At 56.8% G+C, this 15,574-nt stretch overlaps 1 protein-coding gene across 4 annotated transcripts in view; it reads left to right on the forward strand.

Annotated features, from left to right (window-relative positions):
* The first annotated feature begins 906 nt into the window (after window positions 1-906).
* Window positions 907-15,574, forward strand: part of PER2 (period circadian regulator 2) — a 44,814-nt gene continuing 30,146 nt past the window's right edge. The window contains exons 1-4 of one of the 4 annotated variants that reach the window (XM_055401768.2): window positions 907-1,514; window positions 12,600-12,847; window positions 13,464-13,526; window positions 14,468-14,622. In XM_055401768.2, the coding sequence (XP_055257743.2) occupies window positions 1,476-1,514; window positions 12,600-12,847; window positions 13,464-13,526; window positions 14,468-14,622 (505 nt within the window). In that variant the 5' untranslated portion in view covers window positions 907-1,475. Of the gene's footprint in view, window positions 1,515-2,561; window positions 2,707-12,599; window positions 12,848-13,463; window positions 13,527-14,467; window positions 14,623-15,574 lie in introns of those variants that run through there. The other 3 variants (XM_055401769.2, XM_055401770.2, XM_055401771.2) reach the window with 3 other exon arrangements.

The raw sequence follows: 15,574 nt of genomic DNA on the forward strand, positions 1-15,574 counted from the left end.
TCCCATCACTTCATGGCAAATAGATGGGGAAACAATGGAAACCGTGACAGACTTTTTATATTCTTGGGCTCCAAAATCACTGCAGATGGTGACTGACGTGATGAAATTAAAAGACACTTGCTGCTGGGATATAACCAACCTAGACAGCATATTTAAAAAGCAGAGAAGTTACTTTGCAGACAAAGGTCAGTCTAGTCAAAGCTAATGTTTTTTCCAGTAGTCATATATGAATGTGAGAGTTGGACTATAAAGAAGCCGAGTGCCAAAGAATTGATGCTTTTGAATTGTGGTGTTGAAGAGGACGCTTGAGAGTCCCTTGGACTGCAAGGAGATCCAACCAGTCCATCCTAAAGGAAATCAGTCCTGAATATTGATTGGAAGGACTGATGCTGAAGCTGAAACTCCAATACTTTGGCCACCTGAAGTGAAGAACTGACTCATTTTTGAAAAGACCCTGATGCTGGTAAAGATTGAGGGCAGGAGGAGAAGGGGACAACAGAGGGTGAGATGGTTGCGTGGCATCACCAACTCAATGGACACGAACTTGGGCAAACTCTGGGAGCTGGTGATGGACAGGGAAGCCTATTGTGCCACAGTCCATGGGGTCACAAGGAGTCGGACACAACTGAGTGACTGAACTGATAGGTGGAAATAGAAAAGGCTAAATTTAGATAGGAAATAAGACATTGGGCTGAAGCCTGGATATGGAGCAAGACCAAAGAAAGGCTGAGCAGGAGGAGAATCTCTGTGTGCTGTGAATGAGCTGTCTGTTTCCTCTCACTTCCAGAACAAAGGAGCCTATCCTTGACGTCAATGTAGGTGAAGAAACAAAAGGCTCTGGGTGTGTGCAAGGTGCAGCTGGCCTGGATTTGCTTGGCATTTGTGTAGGTTTATTCAGGAGGGGGCAGGGAGTCAAAGTCGAGGTGTCAATAACAGACAAAAGGAGAGGCCATTCTCAGCAAGGAGTGTGCAGCGCGCAGCTGGGCTGCCAGGACTTATGTGGGAAGGACTGTCCTGATGAACTTGGCATTCCCCGCCTTTGCATCTGTGTCCGAGGAAGTTGCACACACACTTTGCCGAGGGCAGGGGAAATCCTCAATGTGTGTTTGGCTTCCAGAACTAGCAGCTTAGTCTGCTTCAGGCCACCAGATCATGACTCTTCCTTCCTTCCCATCCCTAATCTACCAGGAGCACCCAGGAAGAAGAATGTACAAGTGGAGGGAGATTCCACAGGCCCCCTCTGCCCTTCCAAGCCCAACCAACCTTGCTTCCCACGTCGGACCCTGCAATTTCAGAGCAGGGTGCAGCTGAGCTGCCTTGGAGCCTGCCTGTGTTTCGGGTCCCACCAGAAAGCCCTGGCCCTCTACCTGGTCTGAGAGGAAGTTCTACTCTCCTGACCCTTAAAAAATTTTTTTTGGCTATGCCATAAAGCATGTGGGATCTTAGTCCCCAACCAGGCATAGAACTTGAGCCTCATGCATGGAAGCCGGGAGTCCTATCCACCGGACCACCAGGTAAGTCCCTCTCCTGACACTTTTATAGACAGAAGGCTGGGGGCTTCTTCACAAGCCCCAAACAGTGCTTATTGAAGAGCAAATGGCCGCAGCCAAGGTGCTGAGTACAGAGCTCTCTCCCAGAGCCTGCTATACCCAGCTCATGTCTTTGTGGCTTCTGCCTTCGGAAAACCCTCTTTTCCAAACGCCACTCTTCAAGTGCTGCCTCCTCCATGGAACCTGTGCGCATAACTCTTGCCCCGGTTAATTTCTGATTCACACCGCCCAGTTTAGTATTTGATTAAGTTCCCTTTTCATGAGATGGTCCTTTCTCCCGAATGACGCGATTTGGGGGCACGGACAACATCATTTATTTCTTTTTTGGCCATCCCCTTAGTAACAAGGACCCTATTTGCTGAACCAAAACTTGCGACGCATGATCTGAAAAGTAAGAAAAGGCCACCTGGAAGCTACGTGTCCTGACAGATCTAGGCTAGTGTCGACCTCGGTTGCCTGGGTGGGCGTGCACCCGAAGCTCCCGCAGAGCCGCCCAGTCTGCAGCTAGCTATGAATGGACACGGAGTAAATGAATGAAAGGGAGTGAATGAAGAGGTTTGCGGGGGGTGGGGGGGCCTCTCTGGCCGTGGCACGAGGTGACGGTCTCTCGGGGTGGGCTTCAGCGAGGATTCGGCTCCCGCGGAGGGCCTGGCAGGGGTGCCCTGGAGCCCCTCCCCTACCCGCGCCCAGCCCGCCCCCTCCCCGCAGTGGTACGCGCCACTCCGCGCTCCCCGTGCCCGCGGATGCCCTTCGTCTTGAATGGAAGGCGCCGCGGCCGGAAGTGGAAGGGACCACTCCAGAGGACGAGGCGGGGGGGCCACGGGCCACCGCGTCTCCATTGAGGAACCGAATCGGGGAACATGGAGTTCCATGTGCGTCTTATGTAAAGAGAGCGACGGACGCCGCGGCCAATGGACGCACGGCGCCCGCAGGCCCCGCCCCCACAGTATGCAGATGAGGCGGCACAACGGCCAATGGAGGGCGCCGGGGGCGGGCGCGGAGAGCGGTCACGTTTTCCACTATGTGACAGCGGCGAGTGCGCGGCGGCGGCGGCGAGCGGCCCTGCGGGATACGCGCTGCTGGCGGCGGCGGCGGCGGCGGCGGGGTAGGCGGGCAGCGCCGGACCGTCCAGCGGACTGGTTAGGACGCGGCTCCGGTGAGTGCGCGCGGCGCGGCGGGCGTGGCGGGCCGGCCTGGGCGCGGACCGGCGTCTGGCCGCCTGGCTCTCTGGTTACGTAACCGCCGGCGGGACAGCCCCGGTCCCTGCCTCGGGGGTAGAGGGGGGCGGTGGTGGCCTGGGGTCTCCGCGGGCCGGCTCCGGGCGACGGCAGAGGCTCCTCTAGTCCACAGAGATGCGATCGGAGGGTCTGCTGGGCTATTTCACTCATTCTGAAACCGGCCTGGGGCGGGGGGGACCGTTATTCCCATTTCGCAGATCAAGAAACTGAGATCCAGAGAGGTCAGGCCCATGTCTGAGGTTACAGAGCTACTGAGGGGCTGTGCAGCGAGCTGTCCTTCTCTAGAGGATTCTCTTTTAGGAACCCTTCCTCTTCTCCCCCTCTTTCCCCCATCCCCCAAGGGGGGAAGGCTGAGGAAGGTTGAGGCAACCAAGGGTCAGTGCCACAGGCTCTGGGAAGATGGAGGGCCCCTTAGGGAGCTGGCTTCCTGCTCTTGAGGACACAGAGCCAAGTCTCCAGCTCGGGAAAAGCCACTGGTGGGCACTAGTCTAGGAGCCCTAGCTGGACAGCCCGTAGGTCCCCTCGAGTGGGTGAGCAGAAGGACAAGACAGATACTGGACCTGAGCACAGATGCTCATCCCCTTTGCCCACCCTGGACTCTGTGTTTATTCCCTCTCCTAGGTCCAGCAGAAGAAGGGGGAGGGTCCTGCTTTGTGATACAGCCATCACATTATCCTTCTGGGCTGGACTTTGGCTGCCAAGTCTTGGACAGGAACCAGTGTGTGTGGGTGGCGGTGGGGAGTAGGGGAGGTGGCTTGCTTACCCCTCCAGGAAGGCCAGGGTAAGGGATGACAACTCGGTTGCCGGGGCTTCGGTAACCTACACAGAAGAAACCAGTTGGGAAAGTTGATTCATACTCACAGAAAAACAGAGCCATACGGTGCCCTGGAAATCATCCAGGGTAACCCCTTAGCTTGACAGATGAGGAAACTGAGGCCCAGCTGTCTGCTGGACACAAAGCATTGCAGGGCCAAGCCCAGGATCAGGGTGCCTGCAGGGTCTTTCCATCATCCTGAGGGTCTTCATCTGGGTCAGGATGAACTTCAGTTCTTCGAAGGCCTGGGATTGGGTGTTGCTGAATCTTAAGTGAGCTGGAATTTGGAGGGCGAGGGCCCTCAGGTCCCCCTAACATTAAGAACCCCAGCTCCATGGCAGAAGCCCCTCCACGAATACCTCTCATCGCCCACATCCAATGCAGCAGGGCCACTGGCCTCCTCTCTTGCTGCAAAAGGGAGTTGCCCAGCCCCTACCCCCAGCCATGGTTTGTGGTCCTGGGCTGGTGTGGCTAAGGAGGGAACAGAGCTCTCTACCTGAAGGCTTTCCTTCGAAACTGAGTTTTAAATTCAAGGCTAATCACTTTTTGTTACGAAGAAAGTGATTTTTTTTTCCTCACAAAAAGTGATTAGTGGGTCGGGAAGATGCCCTGGAGAAGGAAAAGGCAACCCCCTCCAGTTTTCTTGCCTGGGAAATCCCACGGACAAAGAAGCCTGGAAGGCTACAGTCCATCAGGTCGCAAAAGAGTCCGCCACGACTCAGCGACTAAACAACAAACAACCACTTTTTGTAGGGCATCTGAGTAAAATGAGGAAAGGGACTACTGTTTCTTAAGTGGAGGCAACGTTATACACTAACAGGGATGGCGCTGTGGGTATTGGCAGTTATCTGTTGCTGTCGTCCCTCCGTGATTCACTGGCTCAGGACGGACGCAGCCCGGGCTTGCAGTGGGGTCTGGACACTGGGGGCGTGGGGGGCTGTCGCCTGCTGGGCCCTGGGCTCCTACTGGGTGACCCAGCTCCCCCACACACCCGCCTCCAGGGCTCCGGTGCACCGGGCTCAGGGCGGGTGATCTCTGAGGTCTGCTTCCATCGCTAGCTTTTTTTGTTTTTCCCTTCTTATCGGAGTATAGTTGCTTGGCAGTGTGTTCATTTCTGCCGTACAGCAAAGTGGATCAGCTGTTGTGGTCATGTGCTCATTGAGTCGTGTCTGACTCTACATAGACGTATACCCCCGCTTTCTCAGATCTCCAGCGCCTCTCAATCACCATGCAACATTTCAGTAGCTTTCCCTGCTCTGTACAGTAGGTTCTGTTTAGTCTAGAGACAACTATACGTAGTGGTGTACATACATCACTAGCCTTTTGGATTCTGTTCCTCTGCACACGATTTCCACAGGAGACACAAGTTCTGACTTGAGGGCACACGGTGTTACTCTGTGAGGCTTAGAAGGAAGCAGGGAAATTTCCTCTCGTTTGTACTATTTCTCACCCACACTGAACTTTCAGAAAAATAACTGGTGGGCACGCCTGTGTTTTTAAATGATGATGTAACAACCTCACGGGGCCTCAACAAATCACAGGCTCTGGCAGGTCCCTGAGTCGCTGGCGGGGCCTCTCAGCGTTCTGTCCAGAGAAAGAGCGCCACTGAGAACTACCGTATTCGGCAAAACTGACTAGAAACACACGCCAGTGACAGCTCTGCAGACGCTCCGCAGCCTGCGGAAGGCAGGCCCACCTGCCAACCCACGAAGTACCCGAGATGGGGCCCGCCCCGACCTCTGAGCTCTCTGTAGACACCTCTGCAACAAGCTGGTCACTGTATCTCCAAGTTGAGAGCAGATCAGAAGCCGTCAGTGAGCCGGCGAGTAGTGCAGGTCAAGGACAGGGCCAAGGCCTCTGTGTTGTCAGAGGCGGGCAGTTCGGAAGATGGGGGCGGCTGCGGGCCAAGTGCTGGACCCTCCCCAGCCCCTGAAGGCCTTGAGAGTCCTCGTCCCCTTCCTGAGAAGAACTGGAACAGCTGGGCTGGTCCCGGGCACCCAGATGCTAAAGCCAGCCTTAAGCAAAAGCAAGAGGCTTTTGCGTTGTTGTTTTAAATCTTATGCTTCTTGAAGGCGATGGAGCTAAGAGTGCCTGCGGGGTCTTAGGGAGGGGAACACGCCTCTCCCCAGCCACCTTCTCTTCCGTATTTGGACGGCTGCAGTCACATTTTCCTTGGTTACCAACGGTTTCCATGGAGAGTGCCAGTGTTTGTTCAGCAGGACAAACATTTTCTCCAGATTACAGCAGCCCGGCCTCAGGGAATTGGCTCCTGCCAGGAAGTAGCAACTGGGTTATAATATTTGGGGTTGTAAAATACGAGGGCTTGCAGAAACAAAGTGCAGGCTGTGAGGTCCCTGTTACAGAAAGTTCAGAAACGGGGAATGAGCCAGGCTATGAGAACTCAGGCTCGCGGGGCCCTGGGGTGGAAGTGGGGAGCAGGGGTGGGGGTGGGGACCACCAGGGGCCCCTGGGGGCCAGCGGCGTCCTGCCTCTAGGGCTGGGGGCTCGGTTTGTGGACACACAGCCAGGCGTCACCATCGGCAGCTGTGTCGTCTTCCGTTTCAGCTCACCGAGGGTCTTCAGTGATTGAGCCTGCCCTGATTTCTGGTCTCTGCTTTCTGCACAGAAGGGCACGTCCCCCTCAGACCAGGGGTGGTGAGCGCAGGAAGCATTTACCGTCCTGGCAGTGCTGGTAGAGGGCGGCGCTGGGGCTCAGGCCATGTTTTTGTTCCCCGTTTCTTTCTACTGTTTATTGTGGAAACTGTGAGCGTGTGTACAAGCAGAGAGGACAGGGAATGAAGGCCCCAGCCAGCATCAGTGGGTTTCTGCTCTCTTCCACCTCCCTGCTGGCTTTCTCCCTGTCCCAAGTGCCGTGAAGCCAGCCCAGACGGTGATCTCATCATGGACGGCACTTTCTAAGTGTTCCTCTGTCCCGGCCAGGCAGCCCCGGCTGCTGAAGACGCGGTCAGGGGCCCGGGTCAAGGATGTGAGCTCAGCAACTTTCCTTCTGTCTGGCTGTTCCCAAGAGCATCTCCCGCGTGTGGCTGTCTCAGGAGTGTCCGTGGAGGGTCTCTCACAGCGGGTGCCCCTCTGCCTTCCCCTTAGCCCCTCTGCAGCCAAATGGTCCCTTCCTCCCCGGGTCCCCTGGGTTCATGAGGAACGTCCCCCTGCCCCTGCTGCCCTGGTGGAAACACTGGCTTCCTGATGCTTCCACGGAGCCCTGTCATGCTGGCAAGGGCGGGCGCTCAGTGGACGTTTGTGGAAGGCAGGAGGCAAAGTCTGCTTTGACAGGCACGTTGGTTTTGCCAGCTTGGCAAAATGAGGTCAGTCAGTTAGAGCTGTCAGTGCTGAGCGACGCATTTTCTGGAATAATGAAGCTCAGACGGTTAGTGTGTTGTCTCCCGTTTCTGCCATGCTTGCCCTACGCTCTCAGGGGCTGGGACCCGTGAAAACCAGGGCTTCTTCAAGGAGCTGGACGACAAGCCCCAGGTGTGTGGAAGCATGGTGTGCCAAGCCTCCTCCATGGGGCTGCCAGAGACAGCACTCTTGATAATGAACTGCTACTGCTACTGCTGCTAAGTCACTTCAGTCTTGTCCGACTTTGTGTGACCCCGTAGACGGAAGCCCACCAGGCTCCCCCTTCCCTGGGATTCTCCAGGCAAGGACACTGGAGTGGGTTGCCATTGCCTTCTCCATGATAATGAACTATCTCCTTTAAAAAAAAAAATTGTTTTTTTCTTCAGTTCAGTCACTCAGTCGTGTCCAACTCTTTGCGACCCCATGAAGCACAGCACGCCAGGCCTCCGTGTCCATCACCAACTCCCGGAGTTCACTCAAACTCACGTCCATCGAGTCGGTGATGCCATCCAGCCATCTCATGCTCTGTCATCCCCTTCTCCTCCTGCCCCCAATCCCTCCCAGCATCAGGGTCTTTTCCAGTGAGTCAGCTCTTCGTATGAGGTGCCAGAGTATTGGAGCTTCAGCTTCAGCATCAGTCCTTCCAGTGAACACCCAGGGCTGGTCTCCTTGCCCTGCCTCTTTTCCTCTCGTGATTGGCTGTGCTGTGCTTAGTCGCTCAGTCGTGTCCGACTCTTTGCAACCCCATGGACTGTAGCCCGCCAGGCTCCTCTGTCCAGGAGATTCTCCGGGGAAGAATACTGCATTGGGTTGCCTTGCCCTCCTCCAGGGGATCTTCCCAACCCAGGGATCAAACCCCGGTCTCCCGCATTGCAGGAGGACTTTTTACTGTCAGAGCCACCAGGGAAGCCCCTAGGGACCGTAAAAGCCAGCCCTTGCTGGAGGCTCGCTGCATTCCATACATGGAACCGCTGTCCTTCAAGCCTCTAAGCAGCCAGTGGGTGGTGGGTGCTGCTGTGGCTCCCCTTACAGATGGGGAATCAGGGCCCCAGGACGTGCGGAAACTTGCCGAGGACCGTGGTTAGGAAGTAGAGTAACCTGCCAGAGGTCCCACTGTCCAGGGTCTGGTCACTTAGCCTTCCACTGCCGCCCCCTCCCCTTCAGAATTAACTCAGCAGAAAGGCCCCACCCCTCTGCTTATCTGGGGAGGGCTGTGGGGGAGACAGGTAGTGTCCAGGGAGCCCTGGGAAGCAAGCAAAGCACAGAGGAGCCCCTAACAGGTGTCCCACCTCCCACCTTTCTCTGCCCTGTAACCCTGCTGACACATGAGTCAGACCTTGTTGCACAGAACCCTATAGCACTTTCCATCTCACGCAGAAAGCAGCCACGACCTGGCTCTGACCTCACGTCAGCCACCTGCCTTCCACCTGGCCCTCTGCCCCAGACTCATCCATCTGCCTCAGACCCGCAGGCCTCAGGACCTTTGCACTTGCCGGCCCCCTGGCCCATCCCCTCAGTCTCTTCAGTCTGTCTTGGTTTGGGTTCTCTTAAAAGGATCGTGCAGGCTAAGACTTAAATGCTGGTCCTGTACTGGGAGGTGTAATCCCAGGGCAGCTGAGGTGAGGGAGTGCGGAGTGCAGAGGAGACGACTGTGACACACACACACACGTGCATACACACACACATGCATACACACATGTGCATGCACACACATGCGCACACGCATACACACACATGCATACGCACACGTGCATACGCACACGTGTGCACACACACACACACACACACACATACAATGACACCCTGCTTCACAGACACCCAGCTGGCCACTCAGCCCCTTGGGGTCTCATTGAAAAAACTATCCAAAAAAAGATGAAGGAAGGATGCAGAGAAAAGGACAATCTGTTCGAGGGAGGGATGGAGAGGCAGCACTGCCCTTGAGGGCCGTGGTCCCAGCTCACCCAGAGGGCGCAAGCCCCCTCGGATCCAGCTGCCTCACCCGGCCCTTTGGCTGCAGCAGAGGGTGAAGCCGGGGCTCACCCCATGGTGACCTTGGCACTTCATCCAAGGTCACACGTATCCGGCAGAGACTCCTCGGGTGTGGGCCCCGCAGGGACCAGGGAGAAGCGAGGCCTGCAGGCTTGGGGGAGTGTGGCCATGGGGCTCTGAGTGAGCACAACCCAGGGGTGCAAATGCGAGGCCACACGTCACCGTGTGTGGGCCTTCCCTGGTCGCCCTTCCCGATTCGCTCCCAGCCGCTCCCACGCTTGGAGCCCTGCTCTGCTCCTGTCTCAGCCTCCCTCATCTGCCCTGCACACCGTTCCCTCACTGACAGTCTGCTTTCCACACTAGGAGCTGAGCTCCACGAGGGCAAGAAGGCCGTCTGTCCCGTTCTCTGCACTCACTGGCCCCGGTGCTATAGGCAGAGGCGGGCGGGGATCTGCCCTGCAGACGGCCACCTGTCGTCCTTACAGCGGCTCCTGTTCTGTGGCCGTCCGTTTATGCCCCGGGGTCTTCCCGCAGCAGTGTGCCTGGCTTCCATCTTTTTACTGGGTACATAGTATCCCCTCCGCGTAAATGTCCCAGGGCTTGTGCCCTTACACCATACGCCAGGCCCTGTGCTACAGCTGGGAGGGACTCGAAGCTCCCACACCCTGGCCATCTCCGTGACCCCGGTGGGGAAAGGCCAGTCAGGGGATGCTGAGCCCACAGGTCTGGGAGAAGGTGGAGCTGCTGGTACGGGCTGTTGGGTGCTGTAGCAGGCGCCAGGCCCCTGAAGTCAGAGCCCAGCCTAGGCCTGAGGGGCAGCTGCAGGGAGGTCCCGGACCCCGCTGCGCTGGCAACCCCCATGCAGAACAGAGCTGTGCTCTGCGCCCCAGGCAGAGAGGAGCTCAGCTGCCCCGCGTGGACCGCAGCAGAGCCAGCTGAGGCTGGGCCCGCCCAGGTGGGCTGGGTGGACACGATGCCAGTGGCTTCCTTGCCGGTGGTCCTTTCCGGGTCTTTCTGCCTACATACCCCACATTCACACGTCTCTATATAGACAAAGCAGCTTCCCAGGCGTGAGGAGGGGCCAGGCTGTAAGCATGGCCGGACGTGCCCAGAGCCCTGCTCCAGGAAGACTTTGTTGGTCCAAAACAGGAGCCCTCCTGTTGGCCAGCCTAGGATGCTGCCAGTCCTGCCACCCTTTGGAAGCCTCATCCTTTGCGTGTTTGCTCGTGTCTTAACGAGGTTGAGCATCTTCCCAGGTCAGTAGCTCTTACCTGGTGCTTCTCTGTGTGGGAACAGCCTGTTCTTAGTCCTCAGCCTCTCTGCCCAGACGTCAGCACCTTTCACTCTTTGTCACGTTAGCTAGAACTTCCCTGAATGTTGAAGACCGAGTGGTAGATACGCTTGCTTGTTCCTGACTTTCGCAGCAGAGAGCTGGCGCTTGAGGTTCTCGTGATTCGGGACCAGTAAACAGCAGCTATCTAAAACCACAGTGAGATGCTCTAACAGCCTTCCTCTGTGGCCCTGGCTGTCTCCTCTCGGCATGTAGACTTTCTCTTCTGAAGATCTGCTACCACAGCAGAGACATCCAAGACTAGCGTGACCTAGTGTCCTTCACAGGGAAACTGTTTGCTTTTTCCACGGGTAGAATTTTCTTTTTCCTTGAAAACATCCTTTTGTCAGGATGCAGCTGGGCTTCAACCCTTCTCACGTGATTTCGCCGGGTGCTCAGGGAGTCAGGCACATACAGATCTGTCTTCAGGATGGTTTCCTTCCATGGATGTCTTTCTCTGTAGTTTCTGTCTCATTGTTATGGGGTCTTTTGCAGAAACAGCTGTTATCTGCAGGTAAAAACTGTGACTTTGATATCAGCCCTTTCCCTGGGCAGGTTTAAAACGTTTCTCCCTCTCACCTTTCCCGCTGCCGAGTCTAAGCTTTATCTTTCTAATTCTCTCTTCTAATGTGACCCTTTCACCTCAGTTTGCAGCTTTAGCTCATCTCTCGTTACGTGTTTCATTGAATCCATCATTTCTTGATTTTGTTTGTGATACAGAACCGGTGCTGTCCTAAACTTGCTTGTTTCCTTGTGCCCTGGAGGTTGTATTTCTCTTGTCTTTATTGCACTTCTTTTCCAAAGCTGCATGTTGGCTCCTTTCTGCTGATTGGTTCGGGAACCAGACAGGGTCTGATCAGACCTGCTGTTTTTGTTTTCCAAAGAGTGCTGTGGTTGGATTCTGCACGGGCCCCATCCTTGGGGAGGAGGGGGCCCTGAATCCAGCGCTGTCTCTTGCTGTGTGTGAGGCCTGGGCAAATCTCTGCCTGTTTTCCCTGGAACAGGATCCTGGTGCGCTGTGGACAGTGACCACGGGAGTTACCCAAGCCAGCGCGTGCCACGTCCCCCGTACTGTCTGCAGAGCCACCGTCCTTGCCCTGAGGCCTCTAGTCCAGACCCCCACGGGAAAGCCGTGGGGGCACATTCTGCCTTCTGGGTGGGGGGATCCACTGCCTGGGCCCTCCAGCTCTCCCGCCGCTGCTCGGGGCCAAGGCTGGCCTCTGGGGACTGCTTCTGTGTGTCCCCCCGCCTTCTGGCATCCTGACCTCCAAGGCCAGGAGGAGAGTGGAGCAGGGTTTATGCCCCCACCCTCAGGCCACAGGTTGCCACTGCTTCAGTGGCCCCGCTGGCCCCTCCTGCTCCTCCAGGCCCAGGGGAGGGACACATACCTGGCTGCCCCAGAGCCGCGCATCGTTCGCAGTTTCCTTAACCCTGACCGGGCTTCCCCGGTGGCTCAGAGGTTAAAGCGTCTGCCTCCAGTGCGGGGGACCCGGGTCCGATCCCTGGGTCGGGAAGATCCCCTGGAGAAGGAAATGGTAACCCACTCCAGTGGACGCAGAAGCCTGGTAGGCTACAGTCCACGGGGTCACAAAGAGTCGGATACGACTGAGCGACTTTGCTTAACCCTCACCACATCCGCTCACGCGGGGCCTCCATCCAGCTCTCTCCGGGTCTGCAGGAGGGTCTGCGTCCTGCCGGGACCTCCGGAGCCCTGCTTTCACCCCGCGGCCTCTCAGTCTCCCGTCCCCAGGCTTCCGTGCAGCCCTCCTGCCCTGGGTCCTCGCTGTCGACTTGCCCCAGCCTCTCTCCAGTCCCGCTCCACCCACCTACCCCCCCACAGCCCGAAGCGAAACTTTCTGTCCAAATAAACAAACGAAGCTTCTGGAGTCTGCTGCTTCCGACCCGTCCATGGCTCTTCTTGGACCCCACAAAGTGTGGGCCCCACACTGGCCTCATATGGACCCCACCGCCCCCTGCTGTTGTGAGGGTTCCCACCACCCTGCCCTCTCCACGCAGTAACCCCCCTCCCTCAGCCTCACTTCCCCCCGAAGCCTCCCCACCCGCAGCCCGGCTCTGGGTCTCCCGTAACTTGTGATGGCTAAGGAATCTGAACCCCGCTGCACCCCCATCCCCAGGAGGGCCATCAGCATGGGGATGCCCGGGGCCACCCTCACAGTTCAGGGCAGCTGGGGGCCCAGGGCACAGGAGCCACACCGCTGATCCCGCATCCTCCAGCGAACCTGGAGGAGAGTTCCAACAGGGCGTCCCTCCTGGCAGGCCGCCTGCCCCTGCGTGCCTGACCACAATCTCTGCTCTGCCAGCTCTGCTCCGGAGCCAGCATGAACGGCTGGGCCGACTACACGCCCAGCCCCAGCAACCCCTCTGAGGAGCCTGTGGAGCCCCAGGCCAGCCAAGCCCCACTCCAGGAGGACGTGGACATGAGCGGTGGCTCAAGCGGGAACGAGACCAACGAGAATGGCTCGACCGGGCAGGACTCGCAGGGCAGCGACTGTGACGGCAGCGGCCGGGAGCTGGGGCTGCTGGTGGGGCCGCCGGGCGCTCGCCAGGGGTGGGTATGGCCGAGGCCCCTGAGGCGAGGCCAGGCCTTTGTTTTCTCAGGGTCTCATACCGTGGTAGCGTGAGTGCTTTTGCAGTCTTTAAGTCATGATGACCAAGTGTCTCAAGACTTATGAAAATCTTAATTCAGTTCAGTCGCTCAGTCGTGTCCGACTCTCTGTGACCCCATGAATCACAGCACGCCAGGCCTCCCTGTCCACCACCAACTCCCGGAGTTCACTCAAACTCACGTCCATCGAGTCAGTGATGCCATCTCATCCTCTGTCTTAACTTATTAACAACTAAACTCTCCTGAGGTCTGTCCTTCCTTATAATGGTGATGTGGGTGTAGGGTTGTGATGACGAGATCCTGGGAGGTAGAAGAGTCAGGTAACCCTGCACGATGCTGAGTGGTTTACAGAGCACGAACTTGCTACTGTAGCCTAGGGCTTGTATCGCCCAGCACTTCCTTCTCTGGTATCCAGAGGTTTTCCATTCTATTTCTCTTAACCTCGTGTTTTTCCTAATTGACTTGCTGCAGTGTGGTCCAGCCTGTCATCCCTGGGTGGATGGGGAGGACGGAGATGGACACGCTCTTCTGAGTTTTGCATTTATTTTTGTTCTTTTAGTCCAGAAACCTTGGGCCTGATGATGGCGAAGTCTGAACACCACCTGTCTGCCAGCGGCTGCAGGTAAGGCCAGTTACCACTCTCTCCATTAAGAGCCTTTGGAGAGATAGAAAGGTTTGTCATGAGACGAGGTTGTGGGGGTGATGTGACTGTTTTCGAGCTTCTGTTGGAGCCCGTCAGTCTGAGCAGCTGTGCCCTCAGTGCGTCCGGCCTCATCCTTTCAGACGATTGGCCCCCCGGGCTGCTCCAAGCCCTGACGGTGCTGCAGGCCTGCAGCTCCTCCGGCTCTGAATTGGCAGGCCTTGTCTGCATCTCAGACACATACGTGGAACGTTCCTGACCTCTTTATTGAGGTGTTTGTGACAAACATGTCCTTAGTTTCATATTGACAGATGCTTTCCCATCACCACTGGGGCAAAATTCAGAGCTCAGTCCCGGGCCTGGGGGCGCTATGCCGTCAGCCCCGAGGCTCAGCCCCATCACTCTCTGGATCCTGTCTAACAGCCTGTCTCCCTCTGCAAGTGCCCACATCTCTGTGTTCTTGGATTTGAAGATCCCCTGATGCACTTGGTCTCCTCTCCTCTCCTCTCCCTGTTCACGTCCTTGTCCCAGGACGCCACCGTGCTGTCCCCTGGGCCCTCCGTCACTCACTCCTTCTCTGCCTGAGACCCGAAGGAAGACAAAGCTCAGCAGGGGGCGCACTGGTCAGGCGGTGGGTGGACCAGTAGGCCTTGCTGGTAGAGAAGAGCCAGCAGGAGGGATGCCTTCCAACATTCACCTGGTTAGAGCACTGCTTCTCCCAGGACGGTTCCTCTCCCTACGAGGGACACAAGGCGTGTCTGCAGACAGTTTAGGTTTCACAGCTGGTGGGGGCCCCCCCTGCATCCTGCGTGCCCACCAAGAACACAGAGACCGCAGCATCCTCGCACCCCAGTGGGGAAGCTGGGCCAGAGGCACCATGAAGGCAGCACTTAGGGTGATCATGTCCTTCTTCAACTCCACAGCAGCGAGCAGTCCACCAAACCTGATGCCCACAAAGAGCTCATCAAAACGCTGAAGGAGCTGAAGGTCCACCTCCCCACGGACAGGAAGGCCAAGGGGAAGGCCAGCACCTTGGCGACCCTCAAGTACGCCCTGAGAAGCGTGAAGCAGGTGAAAGGTAGGTGTTTGCTCCAACCTGTAGCAGGAGGTCTCAGATCTCCCCAGATCAGAGCTTAGACTGGGTTGATTTTCTGAAATTCAGTCCTGAAATAGCAGAAGGAAATCACAGAAGTTTGATGAAATCGCAGCTGGTTGAACACCTCAGTTCATCAGAAGTTTTCTATTATATGTGACTTTTAGAGTAAAGAAAAAAAAAGCAGGTAGAAAAGCAGCCAATAAAAGAAACCTGTTTATTAATACAAGATGGGGCCTTGGTGCCCTGGGCTGGGGTCCCGTCATGTTCCAGCGTGTCCAGTGCCTTCCTGGCTCTGGCCAGAGAGTGCTGATGTGCATGTGGGCTGGGGCTGTGAGCACCCCCACACCCAACCCAGCCTGTCGCTGAGCGCTTGCCGTGAGGCGAGACGAGGAGGCGTCGCCTCATTTTTCTAAACGTGTGGGTTTCTACTGTGGTAGTCTTCCCGTCCGGAAGGCGGGCGGGCAGGCCCAGTGCCCCTTCCATCCCAGGCAGTAACAGCCTGCATGATCCACATGCCACTTCCCTCTGTGGGTCGGATTTCATCATTAGATGGAAGAACACGGAAGAGCTTTCAGAACCGTCAGCAGAATCGAAGGGCTTCCCTGGTGGCTCCGCGGTAAACAACCCCGCTTGCAATGCAGGAGACGCAGGGCCGATCCCTGGGTCTGGAAGATCCCCTGGAGGAGGGCATGGCAACCCACTCCAGTATTCTTGCCTGGAGAATCCCATGGACAGAGGAGCCTGACGGGCTACAGTCCTTAGGGTCGCAAAGAGTCTGGACATGACTAAAGCGACTGAGCACGCACACAGCAAAATCATCTGAGGCCTTTACCCGAGACAACGCATGCTGAACTCTTCACAGAGGCAGTGCCGGGATCCACAAACAAACACTGCAGGCTCCAGAACGCTTGTGTCCACGAGCTCAGATGCCTTA

The sequence above is a fragment of the Moschus berezovskii genome, chromosome 4 (genome assembly GCF_049115385.1).
Source record: "Moschus berezovskii isolate FMDL1 chromosome 4, NW_MosBer_1.0, whole genome shotgun sequence".
NCBI lineage: Eukaryota > Metazoa > Chordata > Mammalia > Artiodactyla > Moschidae > Moschus > Moschus berezovskii.